Source organism: Chanos chanos, chromosome 3, assembly GCF_902362185.1.
Source record: "Chanos chanos chromosome 3, fChaCha1.1, whole genome shotgun sequence".
In the NCBI taxonomy this organism is placed as follows: domain Eukaryota; kingdom Metazoa; phylum Chordata; class Actinopteri; order Gonorynchiformes; family Chanidae; genus Chanos; species Chanos chanos.
This window is the reverse complement of record NC_044497.1, coordinates 12554339-12572456: the sequence shown is the minus strand read 5'-3', so window position 1 is coordinate 12572456 and position 18118 is coordinate 12554339. Positions and strand designations below refer to the sequence as shown.

Genomic DNA, 18118 nt, shown 5'->3' with positions numbered 1-18118 from the left:
AAAAAAAACCCTTTAAATTAATTTAAGCAGCGCTCCACAGAGAGCTGTGGCGCCGCATGGAGTGGAGAGCTCTCTCCCCGACGCTCGTCCACACACAGCTGTGCGTGGTGTCATTACCGATGACTCAACAGCTCTACCTCAGATGCCCCTCCTCCTCCACCGCCCTCTCTCTCTCTCTCTTTTTCACTCTCTCTCTCTCTCTCTCTTTCACTCTCTCTCTCTCTCTAGTAGGGCACTGCCCACTTGGCCAGGTCAACATTGCGATTTTATCAACAGTCTGTCACCATTTTTCTGTTATGGAGTGTAATTTAGAAACCGAGTATCGTGCTGTGTTCAGACTTCTCTCTCTGTGTACACAACTTGAAGGAAATGCCCTGAGGTTCTTGTTAAAAAAAAAAAAGAAGAAAGAAAGGGGGGGAAAAAAAAGAAATCTAATCTGTCAGTTCAACGCTTCTTTCTCTCAGACCTCCAGAAGGCCTGTGTGTAGGTCTCAGGAGAAAAAGCCCTTAGAGCTCCACAAGAATTCATCAACCTTTAATTAATCGTAAGATAAATGACTGCATATTTTGCAGCGATCCTTTTTTTCCCCCCCAACATATGATTGTATTTTTGAACATCTATAGTCATGACATGTAGACGTTTGAAGCACTGTCTAACGTAGAATTCTACAAGAGCCTCCCTTTCTGTTCCATCAATAAACAGCAATATACCAGGCTTCTCTTACACACTCTTTCACTCTTTCTTTGCAGAATGTCATCAGAGGATAAGAGTCTGGAGCCCTCTGACCAAGGACCATCTCCTCCCCTGAGCAGTGCTGGGGGCACGCCCTCAGGGAGCCCGGCCCCTGCAGACAAGCGCCCCCGCGGCCGCCCACGCAAGGATGCAGGCGCTGTCACACCTACATCCAGGCCCAAAAGGAAGTAAGACACGCTCTCCTCATTCCTCTGCTGTTGCTGATTTTTGGACCAATAAGCCATCAGTATGCTATTGTATGTCATCCGCCTATATCTGTTTTAAAATCTCAGGAATGACTTTGACAGTTCTTTTACACTCGATTTCCCCTCTGCTCCACGTATAATGAAGCAAGTCTATGATATGACATTTACCAGCACCATGTGGTGGAAATAAACTGATAACGTTTCTATTTTTTTTTTTTCATATCAGCCGTGTTTATTCTGTGTGCTCATGTCCTGTATATATCTACTGAATTAATTTGTCAAGTTCCATGAATTATTAAATGGGCAAACATTTTAATCTATTACCTGTCTCCTAAATGGATTCAGACAGATAACAAACAGATGAGGCTCTTAAATAGCCTAAGAAAGCAGGGCATGAGTTAGTTAAGGTGCGGGGGTGGGGGGGTTGCCGTGTATGATTTAACAGGGAGCAGTATCGCGAAACAAGACGCGGAGCAAAGCTGAGGCTTCAGATGCCCCTGAAGGAGGCACTTGAGTGTACTGAGGTGCATTAACATGGAAGAAGTGCTTTGAAAGGAGCACAAGGAGATGCTGCTTAGAAACGGAGGACATTTTCTTTTTGCCAAGCTGCTTTTTGGCTCCCACATAGATCTGCTTCCATACAGCTTTCCTGCTGCAGGGCAAATATTGGAATGGATCTTGTAATTCAGTTACATCTCTCAGTGGCCGGCGAGGTTTCTACGTCTGCTCAGAACCTCCTCCAAGTTACGGAATAGTCTAGAACCCCGGATTCCATTCGTGTCGTGTAACACTGTAAAGGTGAAAAGTTTGGTTTTTTCAAATCTTGAAAACTAAAAGAAAAAAAAAAGTTTTGTTTTTTGTTAATGTGGCGTGCAAGAGCCTTTGTGAGAAGTTTGCCTTGCCCAGGGAATATGGAGCCTTCTCTTTGAGATCAAGTGACGGCCCTCAAATAAACAGCACTGATAGAGGCCAGGTTAGGGAGGTACCTGATACTGCAGGTACAACCGTGTAGTGCAGAGCAACACTTGGCTGTGTTTATTCCAGGAGTGTGGTGTCTGAATACGCAGCCCACATGGCATAGACAAAGTACTAGTTAGGAGGTAGTAGTCTGAGCACTTTTTCATGTGGAGTTGTATTAAATGCCCAGAGAAATGGATCATATAGCCTACAAAGTATTGTTAGAGCTGGCATGGTTTATTATCATGAAAAATTGGTTTCCATAGTCAGTTTATGCACATTGTGTGCATGTATGGGTTTCTGTGCTTGCCATGGGCTCATGGTTGACACATGATGTATTGCTTACTCCCAGGATGTGTCAGGTGCTTTTGGTTACTCTGGCCTGTATTAGCAGACGTGCCCATTGAAACGCAGTCAGGGTACACACAAATGTTTCCAGACAGTGGTGTGTCATTAGATATTCTGATGTCTCGTGATTTCTGTGAATCTGATATTAATTTTGTACGGTCTATGGTGAGTGGCTTGTTGGCTGTTGTTTTCAGATCAGTGGGTTTGGTAGTGTAGAGTGTTGAAGGCTTTCTGTAAAAGAGAAAAAAAGGGGGGGTTAGAGGGAAATGAAAGAAGGAGGAAGTCTTTTTATGAACGTTTTCAAATTCCATGTGCTTAAATCATTGTGGCCAATTCCAGAGCTGTATCTCGGCAAAAGGAAATGAACAGATATCCAAATGAAGGCTTGCTATGCTGAAAGCCGTGTTCTGGTGCTTATAGATCGTCTCTCAGCTGATATCTAGCCTAATTACTGTCTTCATCCTATCTTCCAAGTGCCCCTCCGATAACTGAATTTGCTGTTTATAGTTTGTACTGTGTGTAAGTTTTGGGCATATTATGGGAGAACTCATTGGTTCTTTACAACCAGGCATGGAACAAGAGTGTTTTTTTATGTCTCAAAATGTTAATGTGGTCATTGAGTAACTATTTGCCATGCATTTGCTTGATGTTTTATGATCAGTATAAAATGGATGTACTCTTTGCAGTGTTAGTTGTAAGACTGAGGTGAGGAAACAGTTGAAGTGCACACTGGCTGTTGACAGAGCTGTTGTGAAGGGGGTGTGCCCAACCTCAGCCACAAAATCCAGGCCAGCTTTTCTTGTTCTCCCTCAGAGCTGGAACTACTTGCGCCATAAGCTTTTTTTCTCTCTCTCACTCTCTCTCCCTCTCTCTCTTTCCCTCCCTCTCTAGTTTGCACTCACTAGCACTCTCTCGCCCTTTCTCTCTTCTGTCTTGCCTCTCTGTGGTGTGATCATGAGGATAAGTTGCTGTGGGAAGGGGCAGGAGGTTGGGTGTCCTAGCTTTCTCAGTGGTTTGCCATGTGTGATGAAAGTAATGCTCTCAGTCTAAAAAATAGAAGTCCCTTTCATGTGATTTTCCCTGCCAGATACGCTTAAGTCATTTTAAAATGTAATTGTTGTTTGCCGACTTAAACCTTGAATGACTGCTGAGAAACTAAATAAAATTTACAGTAGCTCAAAGTAGCGGAGACACACTTTCAGCTATGAGCTACTGTCTATATTAGCTGCACTCTGCTTGCCAGTACGAGTAAGGATTCATTGATGGATGAAGTTGTCTTGCAGTGCCTATTTCCCATGAGTTGTTACTCCATTGACCAATCCAGTGAGTTGAAATGATGTGACACATATTCCCTGGGGTCCCTCCCTAAGGGACTGTCATGGCTCTCTGTCATACCAGCAGTGCTTAACGGGTGTTTATTTACCTTCTGGTTACTCATTATCCCAAATCCCATCACTTGTTTACCTTGTTACCCCTTGACACTAGGATACATTTGAAATCCATTTAAACAACCCTGCTGTAACAGCAAGAGTCTGAAATGACTCACAGAAGTAGAGCATGTATTATGCAGAACTTCTCCACTGTTGAAATCTCATGGCATTAACTTTTTCTCCTTGTGTCTTTTTTTTTCCTCATGCCATATGCATTTTTTTGCCATGTCTGAATTAGTCACCAAGTTATGAGTCTTGTAATATAGCTAATATAATTAAAGGCCTGTGTTTGTTTTCTTTTTATCATTTTATGGACACAGCGTCTTTTTCTGTTGAAATGCGGCAACTTGAAAATTTTATATTGCTGCATGGAAGCTATAATTATATCCAAATTCATTAATATCTTTAAAATACTAACAAATGTAAGGATTGACTGCAGTTATGGTTGGCTGGCTGGTGAATCAGGGTAGTGCTACCAGTCATTCATTTTCAGGAGGATTTGGATATAGGTGGAAACCTAAGAGGTTATGGCAATGAGTGCATTTTAAGTAACTGTTCATTTGACCTAACGCACAAAGATTTTAAATTGGGGTTGGTCAGTATGATGCCAGGCTACTGTGTTGTCCCCAATTCATATCGCATTGCAATGCATTGCTTTTTTTTTTAATTCTTTTTTTTTTTTTTTTTTATCAAACGTTTCTTTTCCTTTCTCCCATGTCCTTGTCAACGTCTTCCTCACAGGGCTGTCAAATGGTTGAAGTGAGTGAGGTCCACACATTCTTCCTGTGTTGTGTGTTAGGCAAAATTCTCATTTTTCCACATAACTTATTACACGATATCATCAAGCAATGTAATACATTCTTCTTCTGTGCTCATAGTCTGGAGATCAACATTCAGTCTGTGAACTAACCAACCAGTCGCTTTGTTGTTTCTTGTATTGCATATTGTTTTAATAAGACATTGCTTGCCAATACCAATAAAATGATTTGGCTAATAGAACGTTTGATGTTCAAAACTCTTGCTTTCTTCAGTGAAGTCAGTGAAAATGTGCAGTTTGCTAGGCATCTCTAGAAGTTAGCAATTAGCAGTTGGAGCAGAGCTTTGGAATTGGTCTTGACAATAACATTTCAGCCAGCACTGTTTGACTGCATGGATCCACAATCCCACGCTTATGTGGCCAGGTGGTACTGCACTGTTTGCAGTTTTGTGCATGTTGAGTGAAAATATCAAAACTCGTATATTGTATTCCTTTTATTGGACTTTTTTCATTGTTCCTCGTAGCTGTTTTTAAAACTCCTTAAAAAAAGCACAGTGTAAAATCTTGAGAGATGCTTTGTCTATTGAGAAAATGTCTAGGCCTATAGATGTTGTGATATTACCTATATTGCCTACCCCTGTTTGAGACAGAAAAGCTAGTCACCTTTTAATTAGATAGAAATTGCTAATTGTGTTTCATATCGCATTGCAATGCATTGCTTTTTTTTTTTGAAAATTCTTTTTCTTTTTTTTTATTTTATCAAACGTTTCTTTTCCTTTCTCCCATGTCCTTGTCAACGTCTTCCTCACAGGGCTGTCAAATGTTTGAAGTGAGTGAGGTCCACACATTCTTCCTGTGTTGTGTGTTAGGCAAAATTCTCATTTTTTTAAATTCTAATGTCTAACTAATATCTTGTTCCTGACTTTATTACTCATGTGACCTCCCATTCTGGACGTGCTGTGTTGTCTTTGCTGACTTCGCTGGAACTGCCCACTTTTATTGCGAGCATCATGATTCATAGCAGTTGCACAAGAAAGATCCGTAACAGCCCTTGCTTATATTTGACTAGCTTTGTTAATGACTCATTAAATAAAGGAGAGGATTCAGTGTTTATTTACATAGGAAAAGGCCTAAAAAAGACATAATTACTGTGATAGTGACCATGCCGCATACATTGTCAAGACTAATCAAGCATGCTAGATCTGGATCTTCATCCTTTCTCTTTCAGAACTGTGAATTTCTTTTTAGATGTGCTACATTTGTTGTATTATCATGAGTGAATGTTCCCAGTGTCCCTGTATTTTACAACATGAAGAACTGAATAGATTTTCCCCCAGTGCAACTCATACAGCATGTTGTTACCCAGAAAGGATCTTTTGAGATATCTCAATGCTAATCAGTTGAGTGCAAACTCTTTTTACCTAGTGACACTGACCTCTGAGTGAAACTTAATGATCAGATCCAGGAATAAAAAAATCCTTTCTGCTGCGTATTTTTTTGTTTGTTTGTTGGTTTTGCCTCATGTAGTTTTTCAGACTGATTGAATAGGTGTTCTCGCACTGGATCGGGCTACATTTTACACACCCACACTGATAGGCCAACCCTCTGGTTCAGTCTTCAATGGTTACTGGGTAGCTGTATGAGAGTAGTGGGTGTTTAATTTTTGTGTTGCTTTGGAAGGTATAGCATGAAGTATAGATCATCAATGAGAAGGAAAAAAAAAGAGAGAGAATAGACTAGAGGGGGTTAATGACCTGGATTAAACCTGTTCCAGGCACAGCACAATGGCCTGCATTTTCAATGATGTAGGTCATTGATCAGAGCATTGGGCGCCAGGCGAGGAGGCAGCAGCAGTATCCGTCTCTATCCAGAAACTCTAAACTAGACATCTGATGCCTTGCATTTTACCCATGCTGCATTGTGCCAGAGGAGAATGGACTCTAAAGATCTTTGGTTGTTAAAGCTTAATCCATTATTTTCAGCTCTTTGGTTGAACACAATGCATCGCCAGGAATAATATCGAGATTGGCAAGTGAGCTCGTTTTATATCTACCGCGTTCCCCACTGGACACGACTGGTTTTTACTTGAAAAAACTGGAACTACGCGGTATCAAGTTGTCCAAAATGTCTCAAGTTTAATTGGGTAGAATTGCTTTGAAGCGAACAAGTTGTAGTGGGAAATGTTATTGATAACAAGAACCTTTGGAACAAAAGTATGATTCACCTAATCTAAGTGTTAAATGGTTTTCCCTGAGGGTGGTCCTTCTCCGACATTCAGTCTGGTAATAATGAAGCAATGGATAATGAATCATTTTTTAGACTTCTTTGCCCCCTTGGTTTGATTTGGCTTGATGGTTTACCTGTTGGACATATATATGTGTTTTATTAACAATGAGCTACTCTGCTCATTTCTGTGTAACTGTGTTTCTTCACCCACCCCCTCTCCACACATGTAAACACTAAACCATACTAGGACTGTGAGTAGTTAAAAAAAATCCTCACACATTGTGCATAATGGGAAGAGTTGTGTTGAACTGTTCTTTCTGAGGCGCTGGGCCAATTTTTGAATTTCAAGCATGATAAAACAATAGCAAAAGTAGTTAAACGTGTCTATAAATGATTACATTTGGCTTGTTTTAATGTATTGATTACACATTACAACGTTAGAAGTCACTTAAGATTGACTCCAACTGGAACTTCAAAAAAATCCCTTATGTGTTTATGTATATGCACATGTATGTCTGTTTATATGTATGCATGTGCCTACACATATGTCTGTACATAGATGACTATGGAGACATATATGTATAGTTAAACTGTTAAATGTTAATCTACATTTTAAACCTTGTAGTAGCTGAGGAAGAAAACCATGTGTTAAAACACATTGTTTGGAATGTTAAAATTTTGAAAGGTAGGTGATATAATAAAAAGCAGTAACAACATCTTAGCTAGCACTAGCCACTCTGTGCTAAGGAGTTGCAATCTTGAGTAGATAAGATTTTGTGCAAATTGCTTACACAGTACTTTTCATGTTTTACAATGTGGTGATTGGATGAACAGCATCTTTCAAGTAATATGCCCAGACTAAGAGGTGGCATTTCATCTTAGCACCTTCCCAAAATGCATATGTAAATGCAAGGAACTTGAACGTTTGATAGAGAAGTGAACTAAGTAGAGAGTCATGACTCAGTGAGGGAAAAGGGTGTGAAGGTCCAATAAGAGCTTCTTCATTTGTAAACTTCTTTAGTTTGCTGTCAGTTGAAAAAGAAGAGGGTCAGTTTAAGATTTATTAAAACACACCGAGCTGTTTCTGGGGGAAAAAAATGTGTTTAGTAAGTTTGGTTTCTGTCAGTTCGTGCTATTTCTTGGTTGCAGTTTCTCTTTTCCTGTTCAAATGCAGTTTTGCTGTGCTGGCAGCGCTGGCGTCTGTTGTAAGAAACTAGATTTTGTAACCATGGTGACGGGCAGCTGAGCACTCGCTGCAGGCCACTCTGTGCCTCTATTGGCTGCTCCACTTGTCTGCGACACCAGTGTTGACAGTGTTGGTTAGTACAGCGAGTGGGGGAGGGGTGGGGAAGTTGTGTGCCGAGCGCTCGTGAAGAGAAATCGAGAGCTGGGGGAGAGGTACTGACCAGCTCAGAGCAGTAGACTAGACTCACTTCCGCAACGAGTACCATGTTGTAAAGTGGCCATACATGGAGTTAGTCACTCAGGTACAGTTAGAAGTAACATGATTTCGTGTGCAGTACAAGAGTTCGATTTTTCTTCAGATGGAATGATAGAATCCAAAAAGGGATGTTCATGTGAGCTTCACATTGAGTTACAGCTGAGACACAGGAAATGGCTCTGGCAACATGTGTGTATCTGTACATACTGTGTGTATCTGTACGTACTGTACAGACACACACCCCCCCCCCTCCCCGAATAAATTTGTAGAGAAACAAACACATACTACAGCCAAATGAAAATTGAAACTACAGACTAAATTGGTTCCACTTCAATTGGACCACTCATCCTGTGTCAAATGCTACTATTGTAGTGCTGCTTTGCTTTGGGAGCAACAGTCAAACTCCATCTGTATTTGCTATTTCTCAAAAGGTACAGCGGTGAAAGGCACATCTTTCTTTTTTCCCGTGGTTGGCTGTTCTTTTGATGAGACTGCAGTGTAACATTTCATTTCCCTCTGTCAGATCTCGCAGCCGAGGACGAGCTCAAGCGGATGATGAAGACAGCATGGATGGGACCGATGCTGGCCAAAGTACAGAAGTTGAGAACACACCAGAGATGGGTGAGATTATCCCCTTATCAATACTCTGTGTGTGTGCGTGCGTGCGTGTGTGCGTGCGCGTATGTGCTCATCCATATTAGTGCACTTTTCTGTTTTCATAATGTATTTTTTGCCAGCTTAGGTTTACGTGTGCGAAAGATGTTTATTTCAATAAAACAATCCTTTTTTGGGATACATTATCATTTTGCCTCCTTTTTTCAGACCTTATTTGAAATAGTTCCAACATCTGCAGTGAGTCTTTTTTTTTTCTTTTTTTTTTTTGGCACCCCCCCCCACTCCCCCAACCCCCACGCTGGCCTTTTCGGTCTCAGTCTGAGGTGTCAGTGGTGAGATGGAAGATGACTAATGCTTACTGAAAGCTTTTAGCATCTCATCTATTTTATGCATACCCACATTTGCTCTACATGCAAGTTTGTTTTGTTCCACTTTTGTGGATGATGTTTTTTTTTTTTTTTCTTTTCTAACTTAAGTGAATCATGTGTGAGTGTTTGGAAGGAAAGGTTGAGAGATACGGTTTGAGAATTTACACCATTAAGTTTGGTGGGTTCATGCAGTACAATTCCAAACCATTGCTGCCTTGTCCCTAACTGATTTTGTTTTTTCTGTCTCTGGTAATCACCTCCTGACAACTCGAGCTAGGGTGTTTTACCTTGCCAAACTAGAATGTTCCTCTTACAACAGGAGAATTCCAGTCAGAGCCTTGGGCTTTGTGAAGTTCAGCACCCTGTAATGTCAACACCCCCCCTTCCCTCCTCCCTTAGCCTGCAGCTTTCCCACTGTGCTAGATGTTGTAAGGGTTTGAATGTGGTGAGGTTACCAACAGCTAAAGTCATAAACCTCACCAGATCGGCTCATTGCAAATAAGCGGCGTCATCGTGGCTGCTTGCCCTCCCCTCCCCCTCCCCCACCCTCAAGGTCTCTGTCCTCTGACCATCTCATGCCCACATATGGCTGGCTTTAATTTTCAGTCTCAACCATCCTTGATGACTCCAATCCTGGACATGACATGTGATGGCTGTTTCCACAAAAGCTGCTTGAGGAGATTCATTTCTATGCTATTAATTACACTTGGAGGACTGTCCAGTTGGGCTTGGAGAGTTTTCCCTTGGGAGAAAGTCAAAGAAATGACACCTATATGAACAAAATCAGACAGGAGGGAAACATATGGTTTAGTCGAAGGTTGTGGCAGGGCAAGCGAATTGGATGTTCTTTATAGCCCTAGTCCCCCTCCTCCATCCCCTTCCCTGTCCTGAATATCTCACGCTGCCTCATATCAAAAGGCTGTGTTCCTTCTGCTTCAGGGATGTAGTTTTGTGTCTAGACAATATGGAATGGCACAAAAATAAGGATGCGGAGTACGCTTCAGTGCAGCTGCTAGCTACAAGGACATTTTTTTCCTTCCAAAGTGGATGTTCCTGTGGATGAAAAGAGAAAGTCCCAATAGTTCTTTAATGAGCGACTCAAAATCATTTTCGGGTCAATAATTCAAAACATCTAATTTTAGTCTTTTTTTTTTTCAGTCAGGTAGTGAAGCGAAAGGGAAAGGCTCGATTCATTAAAGTAACCTGAATGCCTTACTGAAGGTTGAAAAATAAGATGTTTCAGAATTGAACTCGTGCCTCTCCCGCCCAATTAGAAAAGGCAAAGGAAAAAAAAAAAAAGGCAGATATAATCTCTAGGTAGCTGGCTGAAAAGCGACCTGGGAGGTCTGAGAGAGAGAGAGAGAAAAAAAAAACACAAGGAAAAAAATGTTCTAAGGTGACTCATTTTCAGAATCGTTTCTTTTTTTATTTTTTTTGTATTGTCTCACAGCTGAAAACTTCTAATATTGATGTGTACAGTGCTCTGTTTAAGGATACTAACTACTGAATCACTCATGTCAGATTTGGGTCTGTACTGTCCCCTGATAATTCTGATATTTAAAAAAAAAAATAGTAGCAAGGGATATTCCATAGGTATTTTTTTTTTTTTAAGTATGATTGTTGGGTTCATTTTTAATGGTTGAGTTCATGTTATCTTCTGATACTTCCTGGTATCACCATGCAACTAAACCTGGCTGTTTCATAAAATGGTTGTCTTGCTGGACCTTTTGGATTTTGGCTGTTTTGCAACACCCACTACATGTCAGCACTCTGCAGTGTTGGACTTTAGTGACTTGCTAATGGAAGGTCACTTTGTTGTACACCTGGGTTTTTTTTTATGTGGTCTCTTCACATGAATGCTCTTTAGAGCAGTGGAAAAAAAAAAACAATGTCCTGCCTTTTCAAACCTAGTTTTAACGAGTGCTGTGTGAGCAGCTCTACTGTGAGTCTCCCCATTTCATCCCTTTAAAGCACGATCAAAAGGTCATGTCTCCTATTGTCATGACTTCTTGTAACTTTTTTTTTTTTTTTTTTTTGTGACAAAGCGCAGTTGTGATTTTTGGGGAGAAAAACAAGAGGACTCTCAGTACTCCACAATGGAAATAGAAATCCCCCATCCCCACCCAAAACAACCTTTGTTTGTCTTTGGCTTGGAATTGCAGTGTCCAGGTAATCTGCTGGAAACTGTCACATTCTCTGCCATTGATTGACAGGACTGGCTCATTATGCTGAATGTGGCCGTGCAGTTACGCTCTCTGTTGTCTGTTTACCAGTAGACTCCAAGCTTCATTTATTTCCACCGTGTGGAGTGTATGAGAAGAAATATAGTGTGGTGTATAGTGTCTGAGTAAAGCTGAAATGCTCCATATAGGGTTTCTCTCTGTCTGGCACTGCCTTGTTTCTGCAAATATAACGAGAGACGCATAGCTCTCCTTTACCTTGACATGCCGACACCTGAAATAATGTAGCCTGCTTTCCCTGAGTGACGGTACTTTTACTCTGTTAAATAGAGTGCTGCCAGCAAGACTGAGACATGGCCAGTGCTGTATCTGAAGCAAGACTGCACATATTCTTTACCCTACCACCATTGCAGCAAATCCTGAGATCTCAGACAATGTTTCCCTGGAAACCAAGCTTATTACTCTAGCTTTGGGCCAAAGATGGTTGTATTCTCGTTGAATTTGTGCTTATTGTAAAATTTCATATTTAACGTTCAGTGTTATGTGTTCTTTCGGTTGTTTTACAGTCTGTAGCATTTAGTGTCTTTAGTGTCTTCTGTGAGGATCTTTGGTTTGAGGCAAAATGGTCTTCCAGCATTGCTGTGTCAATATATTATCATATAAAGTACTCCCTTTTCTTTCCAGAAGAATTGCGATAAATCTAACCTTTTTTCTTCTTTTCCACAGAGATCGGAGAGCTGGAGGTAGACGAGGAGATTCTCCAGCCTCTGGTGCTCTCTCCCAGGGATGGGCAGCCGCTCTCCCCGCTCTTCCAACGCTCTGTCTCTGAGGACTCAGCAGGATCATCTGCCTCAGCCACGGAGAACCCCAAAATCAGGTTAGAGAGAGAAAGACTTTTCTCTATGCTGAATCACAACTCTTTTTGCATGTAACTGACTGTGTAAGCAAGTGGAGAGAGAGCAGTAAAGTTGTGGAGGGGTGAGAAAAAGAGTGTGAGGGATTGTTTGTGTTTCTGTGAAATGGGAGGCTTCTTCTAAAATGTGTTTGCGAGAGAGTCTTTTAGGGAGATTGCAAAAAAGATGCTTGCGTGCATTTGTGTGTTTCTTGGAAAAAGACAATACGCTAGAGGAAAGGAGTGTATTTCACAGAGAGTGGGGTGTGTGCGTGTGTGTGTGTGAACGTGTGTGTGTGTGTATGTGTATAAGTGTGTATGTGTGTGTGTGTGTTTGTGTGTGTGTGTGTGTGTGTGTACGTGTGTTTGTGCGTGTGTGTGTGCGTGTGTGTATGCGTGCGTGCGTGAGCATGCACGTTCAAACGGCTGCATGAGTGCAGAGAGGACAATGGTGGCGTGGTGTAGGCTACATGGTCGTGAGAGAGAAAAGGAGAATGAGGAGAGTCAGGTTTGAGGAAAACAGAACAAGGGTGAGCAACAGAAATAACTGAGGTGGGGGGATGCTGGGGAGCAGTCAAACAGGCCTGGGAGCCCATGGCAGCTTGCAGACTGCAGGCCTGGTGCTGTAATTAGTGAAGCGAGGGAGGGGGTGGAGAGAAAAAAGTGCTCTCTTTCTAGTCCCAATTAGCACAGATTGTGCTCTCGCTAATGTGCTGTGCGATGAGCAACATGTGTGTGTGTGTGTGTGTGTGTGTGTGGAGAGAAACAGGAGACCCCTCCCCCACCTCTCCACGTGCAGAGATTGCCCCTCACCCATTTTTCCCAGTAACCGCTCCACAAGGGCATGAATGTATGTGCAGACTCAGATCAGGGAGACTTTTGAAAGGGGCTACAAAATGCATTAACACAGAAATAAAAAAAATGATCAGGAGATCTCAGCGTAAGATAAGGCTGAGGGCTTTTTGTTCATCTTATATATACAAGATTTATAAACTTTCTTTTATCACACATTGAAACAGCAATCTACATGTAAAGAGGTTAGACGTAATCTTACAAAATGAGGTTTGAAGATCTTTTTCTGCACAAGGAAAAGGTCAACATTTTAGTTAAGACATCTGAAAAGGAATGGAATAGGGACTGAAAAGACAAAATAAGGCCAGGGTTAACAGTCTTATTGCTCACCCTTGAAACAAAAACATAGAATGTATAATTATTATTCAACCTTGGGACAGGGTAACATTGTCTGCTTCAGTCAAGGTTCATTTTTGATAAAATAATACATTTTGATTCTGTGCGTAACTAAGGCATTGTGTGAGTTCATGGGGTCACCGAAACAGTTCACAACTGGTTTGTTTTTGGAAGTGTGTTGTTTCTAGTGTATTTCCACATGATTGAGTTCCTCACAGGAGTTACCGGAACGGCCTTATCATGAATGTCAGTTGCTCTTGGCAGGCAGCTCTTGTCACCTGACTGAATAGGAGAATGACTCCATGTCATATTTGCCCAACCAGAACTTCATCTCCTCCCTTTAATCCCAGTGGAGTGTATCCTAGCCTGTCAGACCAGTTGGAGCGTACTGGCACCGCACAACTTTTGGCTGAGGGGGAAAAACTCTACCTTTCCATGCGATTTGTTTCATGTAAACCAAGGCTCGGGTGGACGTAGTTATACGTGCAGTTCCTGAACGTAGCCAAATCACCCATGCCTCTTGTCGAGAGACTTGTGTGAGTGTGTGTGTTTGAATCCTCGAGTGCTGTGAACAGCCTCATTCCTGTGTTTTTGTTTTTTGCTCCCCCTCCTGTCATTCAGTGAAAAGCTCTGTGCCTTCTGCTATTGTGGAGAGAAGAGTCTTCTGGGCCAAGGGGAGCTGAAGTTGTTCGGCCCGACCCCCGGCTACGTGCCGCTGCACATCCGCAACCGCCGGGGCAGCTCAGAGAAAGACGACGACTACCACGACGAAGACGACAACGACTTTGACGACAATGACAACAACAGGAGCCCGGGGCAGCAGGGGAGGGGCTCCAAAAAGTAAGTCCGACGCCTCCCCGAACGCGGCTGCGGTTTGGGCCGAGCGCTCTGGGATTGGCTCCCTCAGTAATCTAATGAGCTGTGAATAGCTCGGCTCGCTCCATGAGCTGCTGTTTTTAATGTCGCCAACTTGTTTTCGTCCTCCCCCTATCAAGCCTTATTCATTTGAGCAAGTTTAACAGGATATGTTGGAGGGGGGGGGCTGGGGGGAGGGTGGGGGTGGGGTGCCAAATCCCGGCTTCAAGCCAGTCGTTTCTGAAGAGCCATTGAGGGAAAGTTGGAGAGAGAGAGAGAGAAGGGGAGAGAGAGAGAGAGAGCTCCTCCTGTGCCAAATTGCTCCATCATTAGCCGTGCTTTCATTGTGATGTCTTTGTGAGTGTGTGCGTGTGTGCGTGGATGCGTGCGTGCGAGCGTGCGCGTACGTGCGTGCGTGCGTTGTGGGGGGAAGAATGGGGAGGTGGCTGATCATTGTTGAGGTAATGGAGGTGCTAAGGTGCTGGAGTGTCTGATTGGCATGGATTGAGCCTGAGAAAAAGAGCGAAGCAATTGTGTTGAGAAAAGTGGAAGAGCGCTGGGTTAAGAGTGAGTGGGCTCTGTGGGGTCTGGACTCCAAAGTCCTGTCTTTAAAAAGCAGTGACCCCAGTGACCCCCAGCACAGTGGAGACAATGGGAAAGGCTGCGCCAGGAGCCTTCCAATTAGGATTCACCAATGTAATTACTTTCCCTGATCAAACACCAGCTTTGTTAAAAGGCGCTACTCAGTATGTTGATCCTTCTCTGGGTTCATCTTTACAATGCGAGGGTGGGAATAGTAACTATTCATACATATTGGCGTCGGACAGCCATTTGGTTGTTTGCCTTTCAAGGTGTTATTAATGTAATTTAGCATTGGTGGAGTAAAAGCAAAGCAGCCCCCCCCCCCACACACACACACACGTTTTTGTCTATTTTGCTGGAGCTCTCACTTTCTCTTTCTTTTGACATTGATGCCTGTGAGTTTCTCTCTCACTGTCTTTGATCCACACACCTGCACATTGCATGCAGCCATACAGCTCCTCTTTACTCTTCTCTTTCTTTTTCACTTTCTTTTATTTTCAGTTCAGGTCTTTTCCTTTCTATAGCCCCCACCCTCCCCACCCCCAACTCCCTCAAACGAAAAAGGGGAAAAAATTGTCAGTTTTGCTAAATCTCACGGTACTGTGTTTACTGTGGGATGTTTTGAGGCATGGTTGTGATCTTAAGTTGCATTAGTGTGAAGATGCTAATGGATGATGGCTAGAGGCAGGAGCATTTTTGCAAGGCAAGGTAATTACTTCCTCCAAGAATATTCTTCTAGGCCAACTGAATGGAAACCGATTACTCGTTGCTTGCTTAAGTTTTCGATTCAAACAAAATGAGTGTTCTTGTCCATTGTGCATTGTTGAAGAAAGAGATGGAGTGCTCTGACCCAAATAAGCAAGTGAATGCTAATGAATCCGGCGCTAGAATTCAATTTGGGTCAATTAATTTGGTGCCAAAATGGCCCAGTGATTAGTCACTTGATGGAGGAGGGGGGAGAGAAAATCCGTGAGGGAGAATTCCACTGGCAGACCTTACTCCACTTGCTATGGCCTCAGAGCTCTGCCTTTCACTTTAGCTCCACGAGACCCGTTGTTGACAAAGGTTTCTGTCGAAAGGCACCCTTGGGCTCATTGGACAAGTGCCTAATGTGCTTGGCTCTTTGGAACCAATCAAATGCCTCCCTTAGGACTGATGACGTAATGCTCACCCTGTGCAGTTCCTGGCAGGCTGCCAAGTGGCGTGGCATTGTCGTGTTGGAGGCTGCTGATTGGTCTGAGGACGTTGGAGTTTTGCCAGTTATAGACAGGGGAGTGAGGAATGAAAACAATAACAAATAAAAAAGAGAGAAAGAGAGAGGCCATAGAACAACATTTAAGGTGGAACCTGTTAAGGAAACCCTGAAATGTATAAAAACAGACATTGCATCAAGAAGTGAACCATTCGGTTAAGGAGAGATGGAAAAGCAGAAGCTTAAGTTTCAAAGTTTGGAGAAGTTGTATCATCAGGAAAGTTACTGAAACAACCCGGGGTGAATTCCTACACACACAATGTGGGAAATGTCCACATGAAAATCTTACCTTGGTGTGTGTGTGTGTGTGTGTGTGTTTGTGTGTGCGCGTGTGACGCTGAGGGAAAGACTGAGAGAGTATTGGAGTTAATTAAGGTTAAACAAAGGTGACAGAATTGAAAACACTTTGACAGACATAGTGTAATCACAGACTTGATTAAATGCTGCCTGTGTGTGAAAAAGAGGCGTCTGGAGCAGTGAAAGTGTGAGTCTTGTGTGTTTCTTTCAGCATGAGGACTGTGCCAAGTCACCTAGTACATTAAAACAATGCTAATGCTCAGCAGTGCTCAGGGAGAGTAGTCTTTGTGTAGCTTTTGCAATCAATATAATTGACAGTTGTGGGGCTCCTGAGTGTTGCACCAGTTAAAAGAACTGTCTTGCCAGGCAGAGATGCATCCTGTATCAGGGATTCATGGCAAGTAGAAATAAATTGTTATGTAATTATATCAAGTGATATTTCCGCATATGTTGAGGTCTGCTGTTCTCGAGTGTATGGCCTGTAATTAAGAGCTGGCAAGCTTTTAAAGGCAGCAGTAATGTTTTGATCTGTTGAATGAGCGATCCCATCTACTTTCATTTTGCTTAATTTCTTCACATTCTTATTAAACGATACGTTCTCAATATGTTTCCCCACTGTGCTGCATTGTTTTGAGTGCCAGCGATGAAGCGGAGATGAAAAGGTTCATCTCACACAAAGCTGTGAGCGTAACTTCTAGAGGATTATTTAGACCGTAATTAAATCAGTGGTATGTCCATGTTTGGAGCAGAAGTTGTTCAGAGACGCTTTGCGGTGATGATCTATGCGCCACAGCTGAAGAGAATTACAGATAACTCCAGGAGAAAATGGATGGGAGATTGTGTATTATGTTTTGGCACAGCCAAGGGAGTTATTCCTCACTGCATCCTTCCATCCATCCTTTCTTTGTGCTGCTTTTCCTTAATGGTACAAAGTGAATTAGAGTCACAGTGGAGCTGTGTGTGTGTGTGTGTGTGTGTCCATGTGCGTCCTCTCCTCTTCTTCTTCTGATATTGGCCTTAATGGGGAGGAAGTAGCGCCGGGCCATTTATTTAGATGTATGCAGATGTGCTTGAGCAGAGGAGGGATAGTATACAGTAGTCTTTCATCCCTTCTTCACTGAAATGCAGCTCTGGCTGGCCTTCTTCAAACCGGGGCTCTTTTTAAATGTTAATTCCTGTTTTCCGCTTCTCTGCGCCTCTGTGGCTCGCAGTCTCAGCGCTGCATCCAACAAGCCAGCCATTCCAGGAGCCTCTCCCCCATATCCGGCACACTCTGTGTGCCTCTGAACAGCAAGTCCTTGTGCTGCCGCCAAGCTAGATAACCCTTACCCCAAGGTATCAGTAGCCTCTTCATGAATATAACCATCACCCGCAAAGCCGTAGCATGCAGGGTCTAGGTGAAATCTCGTCGGGTCTTTTCCTCAGGCGCAGAACATTTTGATACTTTCTGATGATTTCCGGTTGTTCAATTTCTTTTTTTTTTTTTCCTCCCCCTTTTTTCTGAAGCTGATTTGATCTGGCAGATGGGGTTAAAGAATTTTTCCTTTTTCTTTTTTTCAGGGTTAGCTCTCCAGACAGTGGCCTACACTCTTCCTCTGCTCCAGGGAGCACTGACCCTTTTGGGGAGGAGCCCAGCCGTAAGGTCTGGGATGAACTGGGCCAAATTGGCCTCCCTGATGACATCAATGTCCAGTCTTTATTTGATCCCACTGGTAAGTGGCACTCCTGTGCTGGGCTTGTAATGCGGTTAAGGTAACAGAAATCCTCACCTTCCAAGAAGATGACCCGCCTC

The 18118-nt window shown here is 42.8% G+C and overlaps 1 protein-coding gene across 1 annotated transcript in view; it reads left to right on the top strand.

The window, feature by feature from the left end:
* The window catches only part of kmt2ca (lysine (K)-specific methyltransferase 2Ca), an 81196-nt gene that overhangs the window by 6692 nt on the left and 56386 nt on the right, over positions 1-18118 (top strand). The window contains exons 2-6 of the mRNA XM_030769621.1: positions 750-920; positions 8621-8718; positions 11987-12137; positions 13962-14180; positions 17887-18038. Coding sequence (XP_030625481.1) covers positions 751-920; positions 8621-8718; positions 11987-12137; positions 13962-14180; positions 17887-18038 — 790 coding nt within the window. The 5' untranslated portion in view covers position 750. The remainder of the gene's footprint in view (positions 1-749; positions 921-8620; positions 8719-11986; positions 12138-13961; positions 14181-17886; positions 18039-18118) is intronic.